The sequence below is a fragment of the Humulus lupulus genome, chromosome 6, assembly GCF_963169125.1.
Source record: "Humulus lupulus chromosome 6, drHumLupu1.1, whole genome shotgun sequence".
Lineage (NCBI taxonomy): Eukaryota > Viridiplantae > Streptophyta > Magnoliopsida > Rosales > Cannabaceae > Humulus > Humulus lupulus.
This window is the reverse complement of record NC_084798.1, coordinates 3833699-3851643: the sequence shown is the minus strand read 5'-3', so window position 1 is coordinate 3851643 and position 17945 is coordinate 3833699. Positions and strand designations below refer to the sequence as shown.

The 17945-nt window shown below is 30.4% G+C and overlaps 3 protein-coding genes across 4 annotated transcripts; 2 read left to right on the top strand and 1 right to left on the bottom strand.

Annotated features, from left to right (window-relative positions):
- Positions 1–1011: 1011 nt before the first annotated feature.
- On the top strand, positions 1012–2360 carry LOC133781447 (large ribosomal subunit protein P2B-like). The gene is made up of 4 exons (XM_062220428.1): positions 1012–1147; positions 1249–1337; positions 1812–2038; positions 2136–2360. The coding sequence occupies exons 2-4, from the start codon at positions 1250–1252 to the stop codon at positions 2160–2162; spliced, it is 342 nt and encodes a 113-aa protein (XP_062076412.1). The 5' UTR covers positions 1012–1147; position 1249; the 3' UTR covers positions 2163–2360.
- Positions 2361–11100: 8740 nt separating this feature from the next.
- LOC133781445 (uncharacterized) lies at positions 11101–14415 on the top strand. Of its 2 annotated transcripts, XM_062220426.1 has the most exons (3): positions 11101–11243; positions 11337–12274; positions 13909–14415. In XM_062220426.1, exons 2-3 carry the CDS (start codon positions 11877–11879, stop codon positions 13970–13972), a joined length of 462 nt encoding a protein of 153 aa, XP_062076410.1. In that variant the 5' UTR covers positions 11101–11243; positions 11337–11876; the 3' UTR covers positions 13973–14415. The 2 variants fall into 2 exon arrangements, with proteins under 2 accessions (XP_062076410.1, XP_062076411.1); XM_062220427.1 differs by lacking the exon at positions 13909–14415 and adding an exon at positions 12567–13901 and having other exon boundaries at positions 11174–12274.
- Positions 14416–15267: 852 nt separating this feature from the next.
- Positions 15268–17945, bottom strand: LOC133781444 (receptor-like protein 46). The gene has a single exon (XM_062220425.1). The coding sequence runs from the start codon at positions 17866–17868 to the stop codon at positions 15382–15384; it is 2487 nt and encodes an 828-aa protein (XP_062076409.1). The 5' UTR covers positions 17869–17945; the 3' UTR covers positions 15268–15381.

Sequence of the window (17945 nt, the reverse complement as noted above, 5' to 3'; positions counted from 1 at the left end):
ATAATAGGTTTGTTTTTTCCCAATTTTTATTGGAAGACTTTTTGCTCGTTGTCATTAGTGGGATAATTCTGTCATATGCTCATTTGGTTCAGAAACTTAGTTTTCCTCATATTCTTTTGATGCTCGATAGCTGACGGCTTATTTGACTTTTAGTTGGGGTAGATGTTAGAATTTTCTTCCTTTTTATTATAAACAGCTTAGTAAGTCTATTATTGTTAATCATGCTCTATGAGCAATATCTTCATATAATGGACTATATCTAATTTACTTATTAATTGAAATTTCCTTACAATCCAAAAAAACATATAAATTGGATTTTGAATTTTGAAGAAAATCTCTATTAATTTGAGGAGAGGCCTAAATGGAATATATGTTAATTAATGTTATGACTTTTTTTATATAATAAAAATTCAACTTATTAATTTAAACAAAAATGCATATTTTTAAATGTTATGATTATTTTTAATTATTAAATTAACTATGCAAGTTTTGAAATTATACATGTAAAGACATATTTTATATATTTAAAATTTAAAAATATATGATTAATTCACCAAATATGCGATTAAACTAAACATAATTTTTTTTTTTTTTTGTGATTTATATTCTATAAATTCAAATACTTATTAATATTTTTATTTTTAAATTTATGTAATATACAATTAGTTTTTTTTTTCCTTCACTAAATTATTTATGGGATTGATAATTTAAATGCTAAAATTTTGAAATTAGAGATATAAAAACAACAATTTCTATTAAAAATTTTACTAATTATTCCTTCAAAAAAAATCAATTGAAATTTATTTTTTTAATTATAAATGGAATGTGTAAAATCCAAATAACTTACGCTCAAGTTTTTTTTTTAAAAAAAAATATAATGTAATATTTTTATCTATATTTTTTGTACTCACATTATCTGATTGTATTTAACTTTAAGTCTGATCTAAATGTTAAAGTTCAGTATTTAAAATAAAATTAGAGCTTGGGTTTAGATTTAAAACGACGTAGTTTTGAGTTATGGTTTGGCACTATATATAGCCCTGAATCTCCAAAACCCTAGCACCCATCCTTTGCGATTCTCATCTCAGTCCTCTCTCTCTCTCTCTCTCTCCCTCGCCGCCTCTCAGTCTCTCACCTCCCTCGTCAGGTTTCTCTCTATAAATTTTCTAACTTTCTCTTCTTACGAGTGTGATTTTGTTTTTTAATTCTAGGGTTTTTTTTTTCTCAATTTTTGTTTTGAATTGACAGAATGAAGATCATCGCCGCTTACTTGTTGGCCGTTTTGGGAGGAAACGCATCTCCTTCCGCCGCTGATTTGAAGAAGATTCTCGGTTCAGGTATGATCAACTACGAATCTTTGGCCTTATTATTATTGGGTTCTGTTCATAATCACAGATCTGAGGATTAGTAGTAGCTCATAGTAGTTCTTATGATGAAGAAAGAGATTAAAGCGAACATTATTAGATGACTGAGAAACAACCATAGCTATAAAACATTAGATATTTTTTTAGTTAATTTATATTAGTTTATGTTATTTTATCTGTATATACAATGAAAAGAGCTTAATTTGGATGACTTTATATATAAGGTTAATGGAAGATTAGAGTTTTTTGTTGTTTGTTTTTCTTGAATGGTTTAGTGTTTTAGTGGGAGGGATTTTCTAGATCTAATATTTAACATTGAAGAAATATGAACCATTAGGGACTAAGATTACTGGCTAGTGTTAAATGTTTTGGTTAAGTTTGGGTTTTTGTTTTTGTTTCAGTGTTGATAAGAAAGTGAATTGAATCTGTTTTTGTTGTTTTTTGCAGTTGGAATTGAGGCAGAGGACGAGAAGATCAGCTTCCTCTTGTCTGAGGTCAAGGGCAAAGATATCGCAGAGCTAATTGCATCTGGAAGGGAGAAGCTATCATCAGTCCCATCTGGTGGTGGTGCAGTTGCTTACTCCGCACCCGCAGGAGGAGCCGCTGCTGCCCCAGCTACTGCCGCCGAGTCAAAGAAGGAAGAGAAAGTTGAAGAGAAGGAAGAATCAGACGATGTAAGTTTTATTGATTAAGTTGTTTGATTGGTTTTGGTTGTTCAATAATCCTTTGAATTGTCTCTAATGTTGTGCTGTGATGTATTCTCTGTTTCAGGATATGGGTTTCAGTCTGTTCGACTAAAAGCTTTGATATGAAGATTTTGAGTTTTTGGTAATGGAATTTTGTTTTTTTAGTTTATTTTATTCTTATTTAGATGTTTAGAGGAGGAAGCAAAGTTTGAGACACTTCAGAGATAATTTATCTTTTGAGTTTTTAGTTGGATGTTTCCTGTCCAAATTACTGCATATTTTTCCTCAATTTAAGCTTAATATTAGTACATTGCAATTGTACCATTTTATATTTTCTTTTACCCTATCATAATCTTGCTTTGGCCACCATGTTTTATACTGTTCGTTAATAAGGGACAAAACATTGTTTTCTAGATTTCTTTAATCTAACAATTTGACAACCTAAACAGGAGGGACTCAAAATGTCTTTGTTATTGTTAAACTAAAGTGAATAAAACTTGTTTATCGAAATACAGATTTGGTTTCTTGTGTTATGACTAAATTATATTCAATTACATGTGTAATTATAATTTGATTACAGTTTGGTTATACAACAAAATTTGAGTCTGATTACTAAATATGTATTATTGAAAAAATAGTGCTACTAAATAGGTATGATCTTGTCAACTCAATCTGTTTGTTATAAAACTTGTTTATCGAAATACAGATTTGGTTTCTTGTGTTATGACTAAATTATATTCAATTTCATGTGTAATTATAATTTGATGACAGTTTTGGTTATACAACAAAATTTGAGTCTGATTACTAAATATGTATTATTGAAAACATAGTGCTACTAAATAGGTATGATTTTCTTGTTAACTCAATCTGTTTGTTAGGTTTGAGGTTATGGTTAGCTTTTTTTCAAAGAGCATGTACACAATCAGTAAGAATATTATCAATGAAAATGATTGGATGTTAATATGTGAAATAGTTCAGGTTAGATATTCTCAACTTGACTACATATGGTATAACAAAAATCTACAAGGACTATAATTTAGAGGAAATGTCTAATTAATTTTGTCAATAATCTCAAAAGAGGTATAATATTTTGTTTTCTGCTCCTTTTCATTAGGAGCAGCTTGATGATGCATTCTGAACGGCCTACTGAATTAAGCCTGTGATTGCAATAACTAATGCTAATCAAATTACTAAGTTCAATTGCATCATCTTTCTTTGTTAGCAAATTATCCTTCTCTCGTCAGCATTGCCTAATTTATTTTAACAAATAAAGTAGGCAAAGAACGATGATGAGTGATGCACAATAATATATATAAGGAGAATTCTATTACTTTAGTGACCAGTGAACAGTTTTTAGATGATTATGGATATTCTAATTGTTTAGAGAATAAGAAAATTAGATTTAAATATGTTGCTGTATACTCGCATAAAAGCAAATTAGCCTGCAATATGTTAAGTTCAAATATGTTTTTCACTTGCATAAAAGAAAATTAGTCATATATGCCGTATTTAGTTTTCAGTAAATTCATATTTAGTTTTCAGTAAATTACACGCTAATGTTCTAAATAGTTACAATATATAGAAAAAAATCGCGCCAAAAATTAGAACACTGAAAATTTGACCGGATAGTGAAGTTTTTAGAGAATTTTTATATACATATATAGCATTGCCCTTAAAACGTATATACCTTCACCGTTAGATCAAGGGCTATGATATATATATATATTTATATAAATATACTGCTTTAAGTTATCTCTTTCTCTCCGAAACAGTTGTCCCTCTTTCTCTCCGAACTTTCACTCAGAAGTTACTACAAGTTTTCATTTTATTAATATTGACCTTATTTCTCCCCATCTTCGTCTGTCTCCCATTTCTCTGGTTGTTCTGAACATGGGTAAGTTCAAATCTGTTATTTCGGAGAAAAAGATAACTTAGAGCAGTATATATATTATCATTAGCCCTCTAATGGTGAAAAAAAAAAGATATATAACACTTTAAATCCATGATATGGGCCAAAAAGAAACAAAGAAGTTTACAGTATCAGGTGCCATAATGGATTCACAAATTATTAAATAATTTTACTTATTGCAAGAACAAGTCTTTGCTTTGCTCCATAGCATCTTCTTAAAGATGACATTTTTGTTAATTATACAAAATGTGAGTACCCAGAATCAACTTAAACTATGCTCATGTGAACAATACCAAAGTACATCTGATTAAAAGCACATTTAATATGTAATCTTGATTTTTTTTATCTGATGATTTATGTATGGCTTAATTCTTTCAAACCTAAATTTGTTGTAAATCTTATATAGTTTTCTGAGTTGCATATAAGTTTTTGTTAAAATATTTATTGAGAGTTGAAGTGAGGTTGACACTAAAATATAAATAATTTAAATATATGTGAGATTGACACCAGAGTTCAATCAAATAAGATTAGTTATTAGTTTAAGTAATATTTTCTACTTTGATCTTTAGCATTTTTTACAATTATTTTTATCTACATTTGAACAGAAAAATAGGAAAAAAATAGTAAGCTTTGGATTGATAAAAATCAATATAACATCAAAATTATGGTATATAGATAACACATGTTACATTAAAGTAACTAAAAAAAAAAACTTGATTGGTTTAGTATTTAGAAATGATTTTACAAACTTAAAAACATTGAACATGTGGAACCTACTAAAAAAACTTGGCCGATTATCTGTTTTAAAAAATACTAAAAACACATACCCAATCCTTTCCTAAAAATTGAAAACTACATAATTTAAGTTTTCAATTAATATTTTGGTTCGCGATTGGAAAACTGCATTTTCAAAATTGTGTTTCTGAAATAAAAATCTGAATTTATAATCTAAAAACATGTGTTTTGAAAATGTGGTTGGTTCAATATCTGAAAATTGTTTTTGAGTTTTAAAAAACGAAATATGTAATTAGTAGGGAATCTAAAAATATAAAAAAGTGATAGATTTGTAAGATTTTAGGATACAATGATTTAAAATCAGAGAAAATGTTTCTTGTTTTTTTTATTTTAGAACACAAAATTAAAATACGGATTTGAATTTTATTTTTAAAATCCTCGTACTAAACAGTTATTCTTGTAGGTACTACTGTTTTCAAGTTTTTAAAATGATAAAATGAGATTCGGATACTATACCAATCAGAACAAAATTTCAAAATAATATTTTAAAATTACATGTATAATCAATTTTGTTTTGATTGGTATTTTGAATATGTTTTAGGCATGAAAGTGAAAGTAGGTACACAAGTGTTGGATATGGGACCAAAGAAGAGGAGTTTGAGGTGTGGTCCTTAGTATTATGGTATGGGCATACATAATCATTTATATGTCATTTGTATTTGAACTCCATCATTTGTTTTTGTTCACATCTCATTATTCATATCATTCCATATGCTGTCACAACTCACACATAATAAAAATACGAAGGAAATAAATCAATTTTTATTTTATTTATTCGTTTGGCTGCATTTGAAAGTATTATAATATAATTCTAATAGAATGATTTTTCCACTATTTTGGTAAAATAGTTATTCCTTCAAAATAAAATAGGAGAAAATGCAATTCGAATGCAATTTTTTGTTCATATTAAATCTTACTCCATTCTATTTTTATTCTCACTATCATTCCTATTATTTTGTTTTCATTACTCTCAACCAAACCAAACGTACCTTAAGTGTAAAAACATGATTAATTTAGAGAAAAATAATAAAACTAATTACAGACTACATATTCAATATATAAATATATGGATAGGGATGGAGACATAAGTCTTATATAGGTGGTCAAAATGTAAGAAATTCTTTTGAGGGGAGCTAAATTAATGATTTTTGGAAGAAAAAAAAGTAGGAATTATTTTGAAAAATAACATGTAATTCATTTTAGATTTTTTATTTGGGGTTAGGTATGTAGAGACTAATCTTTACACTAATCATAGATTCTTTGATCAATTTGAATCTAATGGTTAAAATTAGAAAATAAGTTAGAAAAAAAATAAATGAAACCTACTAAAACCTTTTGCCTCCCTCTTGTTGCTACCATCTTTATTGGATTGTATATCTGTCGTCTCTGTTGTTCATCACCGTTCATCGCCACCGCTGCTACCGCCCCATTGCAATATATCACAATTACTAAATGTGGCAAATATATTATTAAGACTTAAAAAAGAATTTTATTTGTCTAATAGATGATTAGAGATATATTTCACATTTTTTAATTGGTGGGATAAGACATGAGATAAAAGGGAAAAAAATACTTTCATTTATTCCGAGTACCATTTTAGTAAATAGGAATTTATACTGATCGGGTCATGTCTTAGTCCCAGTGTGGCTGATCATCCTCTCGGACCAGCTATTGATCATCGCCTTGGTAAGCTATTGCTTCACCAACTAGCTAATCAGACATGAGTCCCTCCTCGGGCGGATTCCTCCTTTTGCTCCTCAGCTTACGAGGTATTAGCAGTCGTTCCCCTCCCAAGGCCAGGTTCTTACGCGTTACTCACCTATCCGCCACTGGAAACACCACTTCCCATCCGACTTGCATGTGTTAAGCATGCCACCAGCGTTCATCTTGAGCCAGGATTGAACTCTCCACGAGATTCATAGTTGCATTACATATAGCTTTCTTGTTCATAAACAAAGTGGATTCACAATTGTCTTTCAAAATATAGCAATTATTTATAGGATTAGCATAATCATTTTTATGTAATTTGTATAAAAATTAATATTGAACAAATTATGATTGATGCATCTTATAATTATGATTAATTATGCATACAATCTTATTAATGAGGGCCAATAAATAGCTGGCATGTATACATTCTTATTTTGTTTCTATTTTTCTAATTATTTTTATATAAATTTATATTTTTTTTATTTTAAATCATTTTAAATGTGGACCAATGAAGAGTTGCTACGTCTACATCCTTATTTCTTCTTTTTTTTTCTCTTTTTTTTTCTAATTTTCTAATTATTTTTTTATAAATTTATATTTTTATTTTAAATAATATATATTTTTCCAATTGAAATTCAAAATGAAAAAAAAATGTGCATACTAGTGAGGATTAAATATAATGTTTATCCCTAATTGGGTAATACCACTTTTTTAATTTTGATATGATTTGACTTAGATTAACTCTTAAAATAGAAGCACATGATGATGATGATGTCCTCTCCATCTTTGGTTGGTGGTGATGGTGAAGTCATCTTGCAATTATGATGGCACCTCAACTTTAGAACTCCACAATTGATGGTTTCAATTCAACTGGTTTCAACTTTTATAAAATCTAATATAAGAATAATAATCTTATTAAAAGTTTTTATATATAAAAATATGCAAATGCTAACTATTTAAGTTAAAAAATATTAACAACAAACAAATTAGAAATCATAAATATAGTAGGATATCATATACCTAAGTTGAACCAGAGATACAAAAATTAAATAATTATATTGATTATACAAAATATATTCAATAGTTATGTCAATATTTGTCCATAAATAGTTATTATATAATTTTTTATTAACTACTAAAAACTCTTCCTATATACTATAAATATATATATAAAGCTAAAAATTTAAAATTTGTATAAAAATTTAATAGGAGCATAATAATACAAATTTATAGTAGTCATCAATATAATCTAATAGTATTACACTTCTTTTCACACAAAATTGAGGTTTTAAGTTCGAATTTTTCCTCGCTTAATATAAAAATAATGAATTTATAAATAAAAAGTTAGAATTTATATATATAAAAAATTACATAAAAATTTAATCTTGGAATGCCTACTCCTAAGACTCAACTAAAAGAGCTTGAAATTTTAGAAATATCATTTTAAACACATTAATTAAAACATCATCATTTAGGGTTTCCAAGTTTATATAAGTTTTGAATTTACTCCACATAAAATGGTCGGTATTTATTGACAAATATTGTTTAATCAATATTAAGTATTTGTCACCTATTGTCAAATATTGCTTAATCAATATCGAAAAATTAATTACAAATTATATGCCTAATTAAGAAAGAATATTTTATTGTGTATAGTCGTGTTGGTGAGTTTTCGCAAACATAAATTAGGATTGTACATTTTGTCTTACAATAATTTGTAAGTATTTATATAAATAATAATCACACCATGCAAAACCTAGCTAGCTTTTGTACTATCTCATGTGAGTGAGTTTGAGTTTGAGTTTGATATTTGGAAAAATTATAACTCAATTATTTTTTAATGACAGTGTATATTATAGTTATAGCAGACATCCTACCAATTTTTTTGAAAGTTCGAATAACTTACAATGCAATCCACGCATATAAGAAAAATTAGTCACACGTGCAATTGACTGTTTAAATTCTGATTTGAGTACCGTAAATTATTTGGAATTTTTCAAAATTTGGTGGGATGTCTGCTATAATTATAATATACACTGTCATGAAGAAGAAAAAATTAGTTATGGTTAACTATAATATACCGTAAATATTTAGTTAGAAAAAAATATATATTTGAACCTATCCTTTTGGATGAGACTTTGGCCTTCAAGCCTGCAACTCATACCCGAGTGTTGATGACATGGCACTGGAATTTTGTGTTTATTTGTGCAAGTATAATGTCAATAATTGTCAACGTCGAGATTAAATCTTGCGAGTATATATTTCAAGACTATTTATTTATTTTTAAAATTTGAATATAATAATTATAATTTTTTCTAAATATTAGAAATAGAAAATATTCATACGACATGAGCATTTTCTATGTCCCTACCAAAGAATTATAGTATACGGTGTATTTATATATATTCCAAAATGTGTGTTGTAGCCATAATGTAGGACAAAATTGGGAAAGAAGAGCAGCCTTTGCTCCCACAATCATACACATTCCGGCATGCGTTTGTCTCTCAAAAATTTCTCATCCCATTTTTCATAAATTAATAATAATCTTTCTTGGTTTTCATTTCACTTCAATTTTCAATCATGGCCTGCTTTTCTCATGTGGGTTTCCCCATCTCACATTTTTTCTTCTATTGGTCCCATTATGGTAGAACTTTTTTTCTTTTTCTTTTTTAAATAAATATGGGAATATATTAAGAAAAAGTAACAAATATAGGAAAATCAATTAATTTAAAAAATATATGAAATAAAATTCTCCTACCACTCATGAGGAGTAACAATTGTAATTTTACATTTGCTTTATTTCCATATTTTTCAATATGTCATTATTCTATGATATAAGACATATAAGTTTATTTATTAGGAGATTAGAATCAAAAGGTGTATAGTAAAATATATATAATTTAAGTTTTTTTTTTTAAACAAAATATATAATTGAAGGTATTTAGTTCCTAAAAGGGTTCAAAGTTGGCATATTTTTCTTATGGCATAAGTAAAAGAAAAGAATAAGGTGAAGCTTTGTGAGAAACTTCTTTCAAGGGAAAATGGACCAAAAATCCTTCGGGTTTATATTTTTTTAGACTTTGTATTTTGTCTCATTATCTGTTTGGACCCAGTATTTTGACAAATTATTTTTTGAACCCTGTATTTTCTAAATTAGTTCAAATAGATCCCTAAACCCGATTTTGATCAAAGTTTTTTGGAATAAAATCACAAATAATTCATTAAACTAACAACTCAGAACAAAAATACAGTCATTTTGCCTAAGAACTGTGTTGTTATATTCAATTTTTTGTTCATCAAAATCAGATTTAGAAGTCTATTTGAACCATTTTACAAAATACAGGGTCCAAAAAATAATTTGTCAAAACACAGAGTCCAAACAAATAATAAAGCAAAATACATGGTCTAAAAAAGTATAAACCTAATAAGAATATCAAAACAAATATATTTATATTAATTTGATCATTTGCTCCTAAATGATAATCCATAGATTATAGTTCGCTTTGGATTTTTGAAAGCTTTGGTAGTATCCTTAAAAAAAAAGAAAAGAATGAAAGATACATTAGAAATCCAACTTTGCATCTCTTAAATATTCCTTTGCATTTTTTAGGGTTTATTGATTTATTTATTTCATAAAAAAAAATTTATATTTTTGATGAAATAATTAAATTAAAATAATAATACTAATTGAATATTTAAAGACATAATCTCAATTATTGAATACAATTGTCTTAATACAAATGATATGACAAGTGATTTGTCATTTTTCAATTACTAATTACAACACAAATTTATATAAATAAAATTAATTACACTTACCAATAAAAGAATGATAGCTCACTATCTACAATATTATATAAATTCATTAACCCAAAAAAAATGTAAACTTTTTTAAAAGACAAAAGTTGAAGAAAAGAAAATATATTTAAAAAAGATGCAACTTTTGGTGAGCTAAGCTTGCTTTTGTTGTTGATTGATTGATTCTCTATCAATGATATGGCCACCCACTCTTCACAATTTATTATTATAATTATTTAATGAAATCTTCTATATCTATCTGCATTAATTTGTTCTTTTTTTCTAAACCATTTCAATGTAGAAGAAGGTCAATGATCCTCCATTATATTTTAATCTTAGCCTAAATTTAAAGCATGGAATTTTATTCAAAAACAGAAAGTTGAGGGTGTGATTGGTTTGCGATTGGAAAACTGTATTTTTGAAAAGTGGATTCTGAAATGAAAATCTGAATTTAGTGACTAAAAACATGTTTTTGAAAATGTGATTGGTTCAATGTCAGTAAACTGTTTTTGAGTTTTAAAAAATTAAATCTGTGATTGGTATTAAATTTGAAAATATAACAGAAACTAAAATATGTGGGATTTTGGAAAATAATTTTACAAAACTGAGAAAACAAGTTTTTCTCGTTTTCTAAATTATAACACAATATTAAAATTCTGATTTGGATACAGTTTTCAAAAACACCATACCAATCATATATTTTAGTGGGTCCACTCATTTTAAGTTTTTGAAAACATAAAATCAAATTTAAATCTAATACCAATCACACCATGAGAGTTTCACTGTTTTCAATATAATTAAAGAAAGTATTTTGATATTGAGATATGATGGAGTGTTTATATAGAATATTTTAATGGCAGAAGTTTTTGGAGGGAGCTACAGTTAAAATTAAAATAATATAATGGAATGTTGTGACAGTTGGTTTTGTCTTCCAAAAATTTAGTTTATCTTTCTCCTCTTTGTGTTGGCTTTCCAGCTAAGGTTTCTCTCTCCTCTCTCTCTCTCTCTTCTTTTTGTTCTTTCTCAATTCTTACTTTAGCTTTCTGATTAGTTTTCCTTTCTCCTCTCAAACAGACCCAATGGAGGTGAGTTCCCAGAACCAGAAGAGGGTATGATTGTCATTTCAGGCTCCATAGATAGATACTTTGTTGTGTTCTTTTCTTCTGGCAGTTTACAAAGGTGTCTTTTCTTTTGCTTTCAAACAGAGGTTTCTGAACACTCATAGGCTCATTTTAGAGTTACCCTTTTCTTTTCAAGTTGGTTTTCACAATTACTTGTCTTCAAAATCTCAACTTTCTTTCTGGGTCTCATCTTAGATCTCTCTACTAGGAGCTAGTTCTTTGTGTATATATGGTGTATGATAAAAATACCCTCTTGAGTTTTAGATGTTTTAGAAATCTGGGTTTTTAATTGGTGGGTTCAAAATCTTGTATTTTTGTACTTTTGATTTTGACCACTTTTAGTATTTATTACACATAAACAAGAAGACAATTTTCAGTTTGTTAAAAAAATCTTCTTCTTCTTCTGATTCTTCTTTTTCTTTTATTTATTTATATTAAAGTTTCAAATATGCTGCTTTTCTTGGAGCTGTGAAATGGCATAATTGAGGTGATTATGTTAGGTCGTTATTTAGACAAATATTTGATGAGGGTTTTGTTCTGTAAGATTCCACGTCCTTCCTTCATTTGCTTCTGTAAACCTTCTTCTCATATCTACTCTTCTGGACCATTGAAATTGGAGAACACCTCTCCAAAATGTAATAATAATAATAATAATAATAATAATAATAATTCAGTTCCTGAAAACTCTGATCAAATACTTGGTGAGGAGAACAATGACAAGGAGGAAATCATAGATGAGAAACAAACAGAATTAGCTCAGAAATGCCTCAAAAGTAGTCTCAAGAAGCCAATTTCAGATTCAGGCTCTCCAAATGAGAAGCAGAAAAAGAAAGTTCAATGGAAGGACTTTTTAGGAACAGAACTTGTTGAGATCAGAGAATTTGAAACCAGGTCGGTTCTTCTCTTAGTTTTCTTGAATTTCACTCTATGGCTTGATTCTACTATTGAGATTGATACCATTTTACTTTGCTCTTTTAGTCCTTGCCATGTATTAAATCTTACTTATGTTAGCCTCAAGTAATGTTATTTTCATTTTCTAGATCTGAAAAGGCAAAAGAATTGTGTTCTATCAGAGTATCAAGGATAATAACTATCATATTTAAACCATTAGCTGTTATTGATTATGTGAATGAATATTTTGTCCCTTGAGTTTTGATTTACAAGGATTCATTTTCATTGTTAGAACACTTGGCCTTATTCTCTGATTGGTCTAGAGGAATGAGAAGATTCAAGAGTTTCTGGTTCGAACTTACATTGTTGCAGCACTCAATTTCAAATTGGTGTTAAGACTGGATTTCACAATACAATTGAATTATTTCATTTGGTTGAATTAAACATGGATTTGTGTAAAGTTTGAGGAGAGTCCTCTGTAGTCTGTTCTAGAATGAATGGCATGTAATTAAGGAAAAGATTAAACAACTTTTTAGCATCAGATCACTTAATTATCATATATTTGTTCTACAGAGAATATAAGCCATACAGTGTGGCATGGTTATAATTGGAGCTCCACAAACACATTTTTCTTTTTTTCATGTATATTTAAAGTCACTCCTAGGACTGTTTCAAAGTCAACTGACATCTATGATGGATAGACTTTTTCATGTTTAGGAAAACATGTGGTTGATTTAGTAAACAACATGGATCTTTTGTTATAAATATGCTAGATTTTTTAACATTTATACAAGGGTTTATATTTTTTTAGACTATGTGTTTTGCCTCATTACCTGTTTGGACCTTGTGTTTTAACAAATTATTTTTTGAACCTGTGTTTTGTAAAATGGTTCAAATAGACCCATAAACTTGATTTTGATGAACAAAAAATTGAATATGAGTTGTTAGTTTGATGAATTATTTGTGATTTTAGTTCAAAAAACTTTGATCAAAATCGGTTTTAGTGGTCTATTTGAACTATTTTAGAAAATACAGAGTCCAAAAAATAATTTTTTAAAACACAGGGTCCAAATAGTTAATAAGCTAAAACATAGGTCTAATAAGGCATAAACCCTTTATACAATTAAAAGTACTGACAAGAACCTAAGCATTTTTCCTCATTTTTGCTACTCATCAAGCTTATAAATGAATATTTGTTTTTCTTCTTCTTAATAAATCATTATAGTTGTAGTCATTATGGTCTCAACTTCTATAATTGGTTGCTCTGGCCTTTGAGTATGAATCCAAAGTCTGTGTTTTTGTAAAACATAAGCGATTCGACATATATACTTATCCGAAGCTTAAGACGATATCTTAAATCCATGTCCTTTATGTTAGTCTTACCTTGCTGACCTTGTGCTAACCATTCACCTTGTATTAAGTCTTTCAACCAAGTTGTGTTTAGCTTTGCCATATGGTAAAGAATTGTTGCCTTGGTTAAGTTCAACCATTCAAGGAATCAAATTTTACTAAATTCCTTGAATGGTGGGAGATTTTGATAAGAACGTACACCATTACTATAACAAATCTTATATCAAGTGCCTTGTATGTGATATTTCTTGATCAATAGAGTTTCTTTGTGTATCTTTCAACAGTGAAACGGAGGACACAGACAATGAAGCCGACGACAATAGAAGCTGCATCTGTTCTATTTTGTGACATCAAACTAAGCAAACTCCTAAACCAACCACAGAGAAAAATGACTGGAAAGGATGGTCTGGATCTCATTTTCATGTGAATCTAAAGAATCTACAATTACAGGATGATAAATTTGATTGGATTGAACTTCTACAACTTCCTCAGCAGCTTTTACATCAAAAGATTGATTCATATGAATCAAGACAAGTCAAAATTGATGGCCACCTTTTGTATGGCTGTGAAGGATTTGAGGGCTGGGCCACAGAGACTTTGAAGTTGGTCTTTTCTTCTTAAATTGAAAAAGAAAAAAAAAGGAACAACATTCTTTTAGAGTGATTATTTTTAAGCAAATTAGAAAATAATAATATGCCTACTACCTGCTGTAAGTCCTTGAACTCTTACAAATGTAACTTATTATGGGCTAGTTCCCTTGCTCTATATATGCAAGTGTTTTTATTATATCATCTCTGTAAGTAGTTGTGCTTGTTTCGATACTCATATGCTCGTGTAGTAAAAAATATTGAGTTGCACCTTGTGCCGAAAATTCTAAAAGTACCTACCTATAGGGAAATATAAGAGTTCCAATCGTAAAAATTTCTATATATATATATATATAAATACTTAGAATAATTCTCCTATAGGGGTTTTATTTTAAGCCCTACCGGTGGGGTAGTTTTCATCGTGATTTATTTTTATAATTGTGTATATTGTAGCTATTTAGAGCATCGACGTGATTTTAAAAAAATTCTGAATAGTTTACAGTACCGAAAATTAGATTCAAACATGTTGTTGCACGCGTGACTAATTTTTTTTATGCGCGTGGAAAACATGTTTGAACCTAGTTTTCGATACTGTAAACTATTCAGAATTTTCTGAAAATTTGCAGGATGCTCTAAATAGCTACAATATACACGGTCATAAAAAAAATCGCGCCGAAAACAGTTTACGAGTCGAGAAACACTGATAGCCTCACCGGTAGGGCTTAAAGTGAAGCCCCATAGAAAAATTATCCTAAATATTTGTATGCATACATTATATTCCTAATCTCCCAGTCTAATCCTACAATATTTGAGGACAATGAAACTTTATCAATTGTTGTTTAGGTGCTCAGGAGGGACTCGAACCTCAGACCTTGTGATAGCAAACCCTCTCTTGTTTTCTTCAATCTTTTAGAAACATTCTGTCTGAAGTTGCTAAACATAAAATATTATATGAAAAGCATGTCATGCTAATCTAGCTACTGTTATGTCAATGCTGTGAAGAACTAGCTTTTTGGTATTTCTTCCTTCTTTTAAAGACTCTTTCTGAAGTAGCTAAACATAAAGTAGTTTAATTATATATATATACTATATATTATTGATCACAGTCTTGTCCAGTCATGCATTCTAAGCAAGAACATAACTTCAGTAGTCTCGATTCTATTTCTGCTTTTATGGCACTTTAGTTCTTCTCCTTCTTTGTGTCTTGTTAACTTTCCTTGGCACAACATAACCAGAAATGTGCAAGATTCCTACTGTTAAGAAGAACCCAACTAAGAATCCAAACCCTGCTCCTCCCCATGAGAACCATTTCTCATCATCATCATCATCTTCTTCTTCTACTCCTGGTGACAGCTTTTGGTCCGAACACAAAACATGAATTTGCATTCCACACAATCCACTGTTGTTGGCGTAAGAGGCCAGATCAGCCATAGTGTCCATTTGGCCACCAAGAGGGATCTTCCCACTGAGCAAATTATTACTCAAAACCAAAGTAGAAAGCTCTTTAAGCCTAGAAAATGTTGGTGGAATTGAGCCAGAGAGTCTGTTATGTGACAAGTCCAAGCTCTCTACTCTCTCCAAATCACCAAAGCTTGATGGGATTTTCCCTGTTAGTCTGTTGTACGAAATGTTGAGAAGCTTTAGACCCTTTAACTCACCTAATGAGACTGGAATTTCACCAGAAAGCTGGTTTCTTGACATGTCCAAGAGCGAGTAGATACCGAGGCTTTTGTGAGCGAGACCTTGTTTTGAACTCTTCCAATTCACTATCAAGTCGTTGTACTCAATTGGTATGGTGAAAACATTGTAAAGTGAAGAGAGTGTCTCAGGAGTATTAATCATTCCAAAAAGGTTTTCTGTGTTTTGAGGAATTCTTCCAGTTAGATTGTTGTTAGAAACATCAAGAATTCGAAGGCTGCTGAGGTTGAACATGTCCTCAGGGATGAAGCCTTGTAAGGAGTTGTTTCGCAAGATCAGAACTTGAAGAGTGGAGATTTGGGAAAAAAAACTTGGCAATTCTCCTGTGATGTTGTTGTCATTGAGTTCTAAGTGCTCAAGCAGTGTGAGTTTAGTCAAGTTTTTCGGCAAACTTCCTGAGAACTTGTTATTTCCCAAAGCAAGAATCCTAGTCTGCAGAGAAAAAGTGGTTGGAATCTCACCAGAGAATTCATTTGAAGAGATGTCAACATAAGCCAGCAATGCATCACCAAATGCAGGGAAACTTGAACCAGAAAACTGGTTTTTCGACAAGTCCAATAGCAGAAGGCGGTATATCTTGGTGATGGATTTTGGGATTTCTCCTGAGAATTGGTTTGAAGCCAGCATAAGAATCATAATCCCTGTGGCCTCACCAATGTTTTCTGGTAACTCACCTGAGAAATTATTCCTTGACAAGGCGAGCACTGATAGATTTCGAGAGTGGAAAAGGCGTGGCGAGAGAGAACCACTGAGTTTGTTGTCTGATAGAATGATCCCTCCAACTTCCATTTCAGCAAGCCACAGTGGAAACTCACCTTCAAGCTGGTTCTCACTCAAGTCCAAGAAATCAAGCCCCTTTTGTTCCGAAATCCAGCTTGGGATTTCTCCTCCAATTCCACAAGATCTCAATGACAATTTCGACAGCTGAGGCTTTGGCTCCAATCCTTTTGCAGCATTGCTATTCCATGTCAAATTATTCCTCCCCAGATGCAAGTTCTTCAGGCTCTTCATATCGAACAACCATAATGGAATCTCTCCTCCTAAGCTGTTTCTCTCCAAATCAAGAGTTTCCAACTTCTCAAGTTTCTGTATCGACAGTGGGATTCCACCACTCAGCCTGTTACCAGCCAAGACCAAGGTAGTTAAGTTAGTTAAGTCACCAATCATTGAAGGTATCTCCATGGACAAGAGGTTGTGACTCAAGTCCAGCTTCTTAAGCTCCTTTAAGGATCCAACTGAGGCAGGAATCCCACCATCGAAAATGTTGGTTCCAAGTGACAACTCTTCCAGCTCTTTCAAGCTCCCAATCTCCTCAGGGATACTTCCACCAAGTGAATTCTGATCCAACTTTAATGTCCTCAAATTTCTCAACAACCCCACTTCACGGCTGAGATCCCCACTCAGTAAATTGTTACTCAAATCAAGATACTTCAGATACTTGAGCTGGAAAACCTGTTTAGGAATGGAGCCACTGAATCTGTTTCCCAACATGTCAAGATGAACCAACTTGGTAAGATCAGCCAACAGATGACTGGGAATTTCACCTTGAATCATATTCGAAGACATGTCAAGAAGCATCAAGGTTCTGATACCAAAGAGTGGATTCAAAACACTAGCTGGAACAACCATGGGGTTTGTGAACTCCATGGAAACTACAAGGGTGTCGAGGTATAGAGCTATGACAGAACTCGAATTCGGTCTAGAACTACTGCAGATGACTCTTTCCCATAGACAACAGTCTGAAGCAGTGTGCTCCCATGAATCCAAACCAAGTAAGGACACATCTGAAGTTGTGTTGACTGTCAAGTTGATGAGAGAAGATTTGAACTGAAGAAGGGCTTTTCTTTGTTCATTTGGACAACTTGAAGAAGGGTTCATGAAGAAGAGTATGACTGTAAGTAGAAGAAAGATAAGGCTTTGTTTGGCCATGGTTGAGTTCAGTTTCAATGGATATACCATATAGAGATCATCACTAGTTATATAATGGAAGAGAGAGAGAGAGAGAGCTGGTTTCGACAAAACTATTATAATAAGTC

Coding starts and splice junctions, on each gene's coding strand:
- LOC133781445 (XM_062220426.1), top strand. CDS start 11,877: ATGTTAGGTCGTTATTTAGACAAATATTTGATGAGGGTTTTGTTCTGT. Junction 12,275..13,908: donor ATCAGAGAATTTGAAACCAG/GTCGGTTCTTCT, acceptor ATCTTTCAACAG/TGAAACGGAGGACACAGACA.
- LOC133781447 (XM_062220428.1), top strand. CDS start 1,250: ATGAAGATCATCGCCGCTTACTTGTTGGCCGTTTTGGGAGGAAACGCA. Junction 1,338..1,811: donor GAAGAAGATTCTCGGTTCAG/GTATGATCAACT, acceptor TGTTTTTTGCAG/TTGGAATTGAGGCAGAGGAC. Junction 2,039..2,135: donor AGAAGGAAGAATCAGACGAT/GTAAGTTTTATT, acceptor TCTCTGTTTCAG/GATATGGGTTTCAGTCTGTT.
- LOC133781444 (XM_062220425.1), bottom strand. CDS start 17,868: ATGGTATATCCATTGAAACTGAACTCAACCATGGCCAAACAAAGCCTT.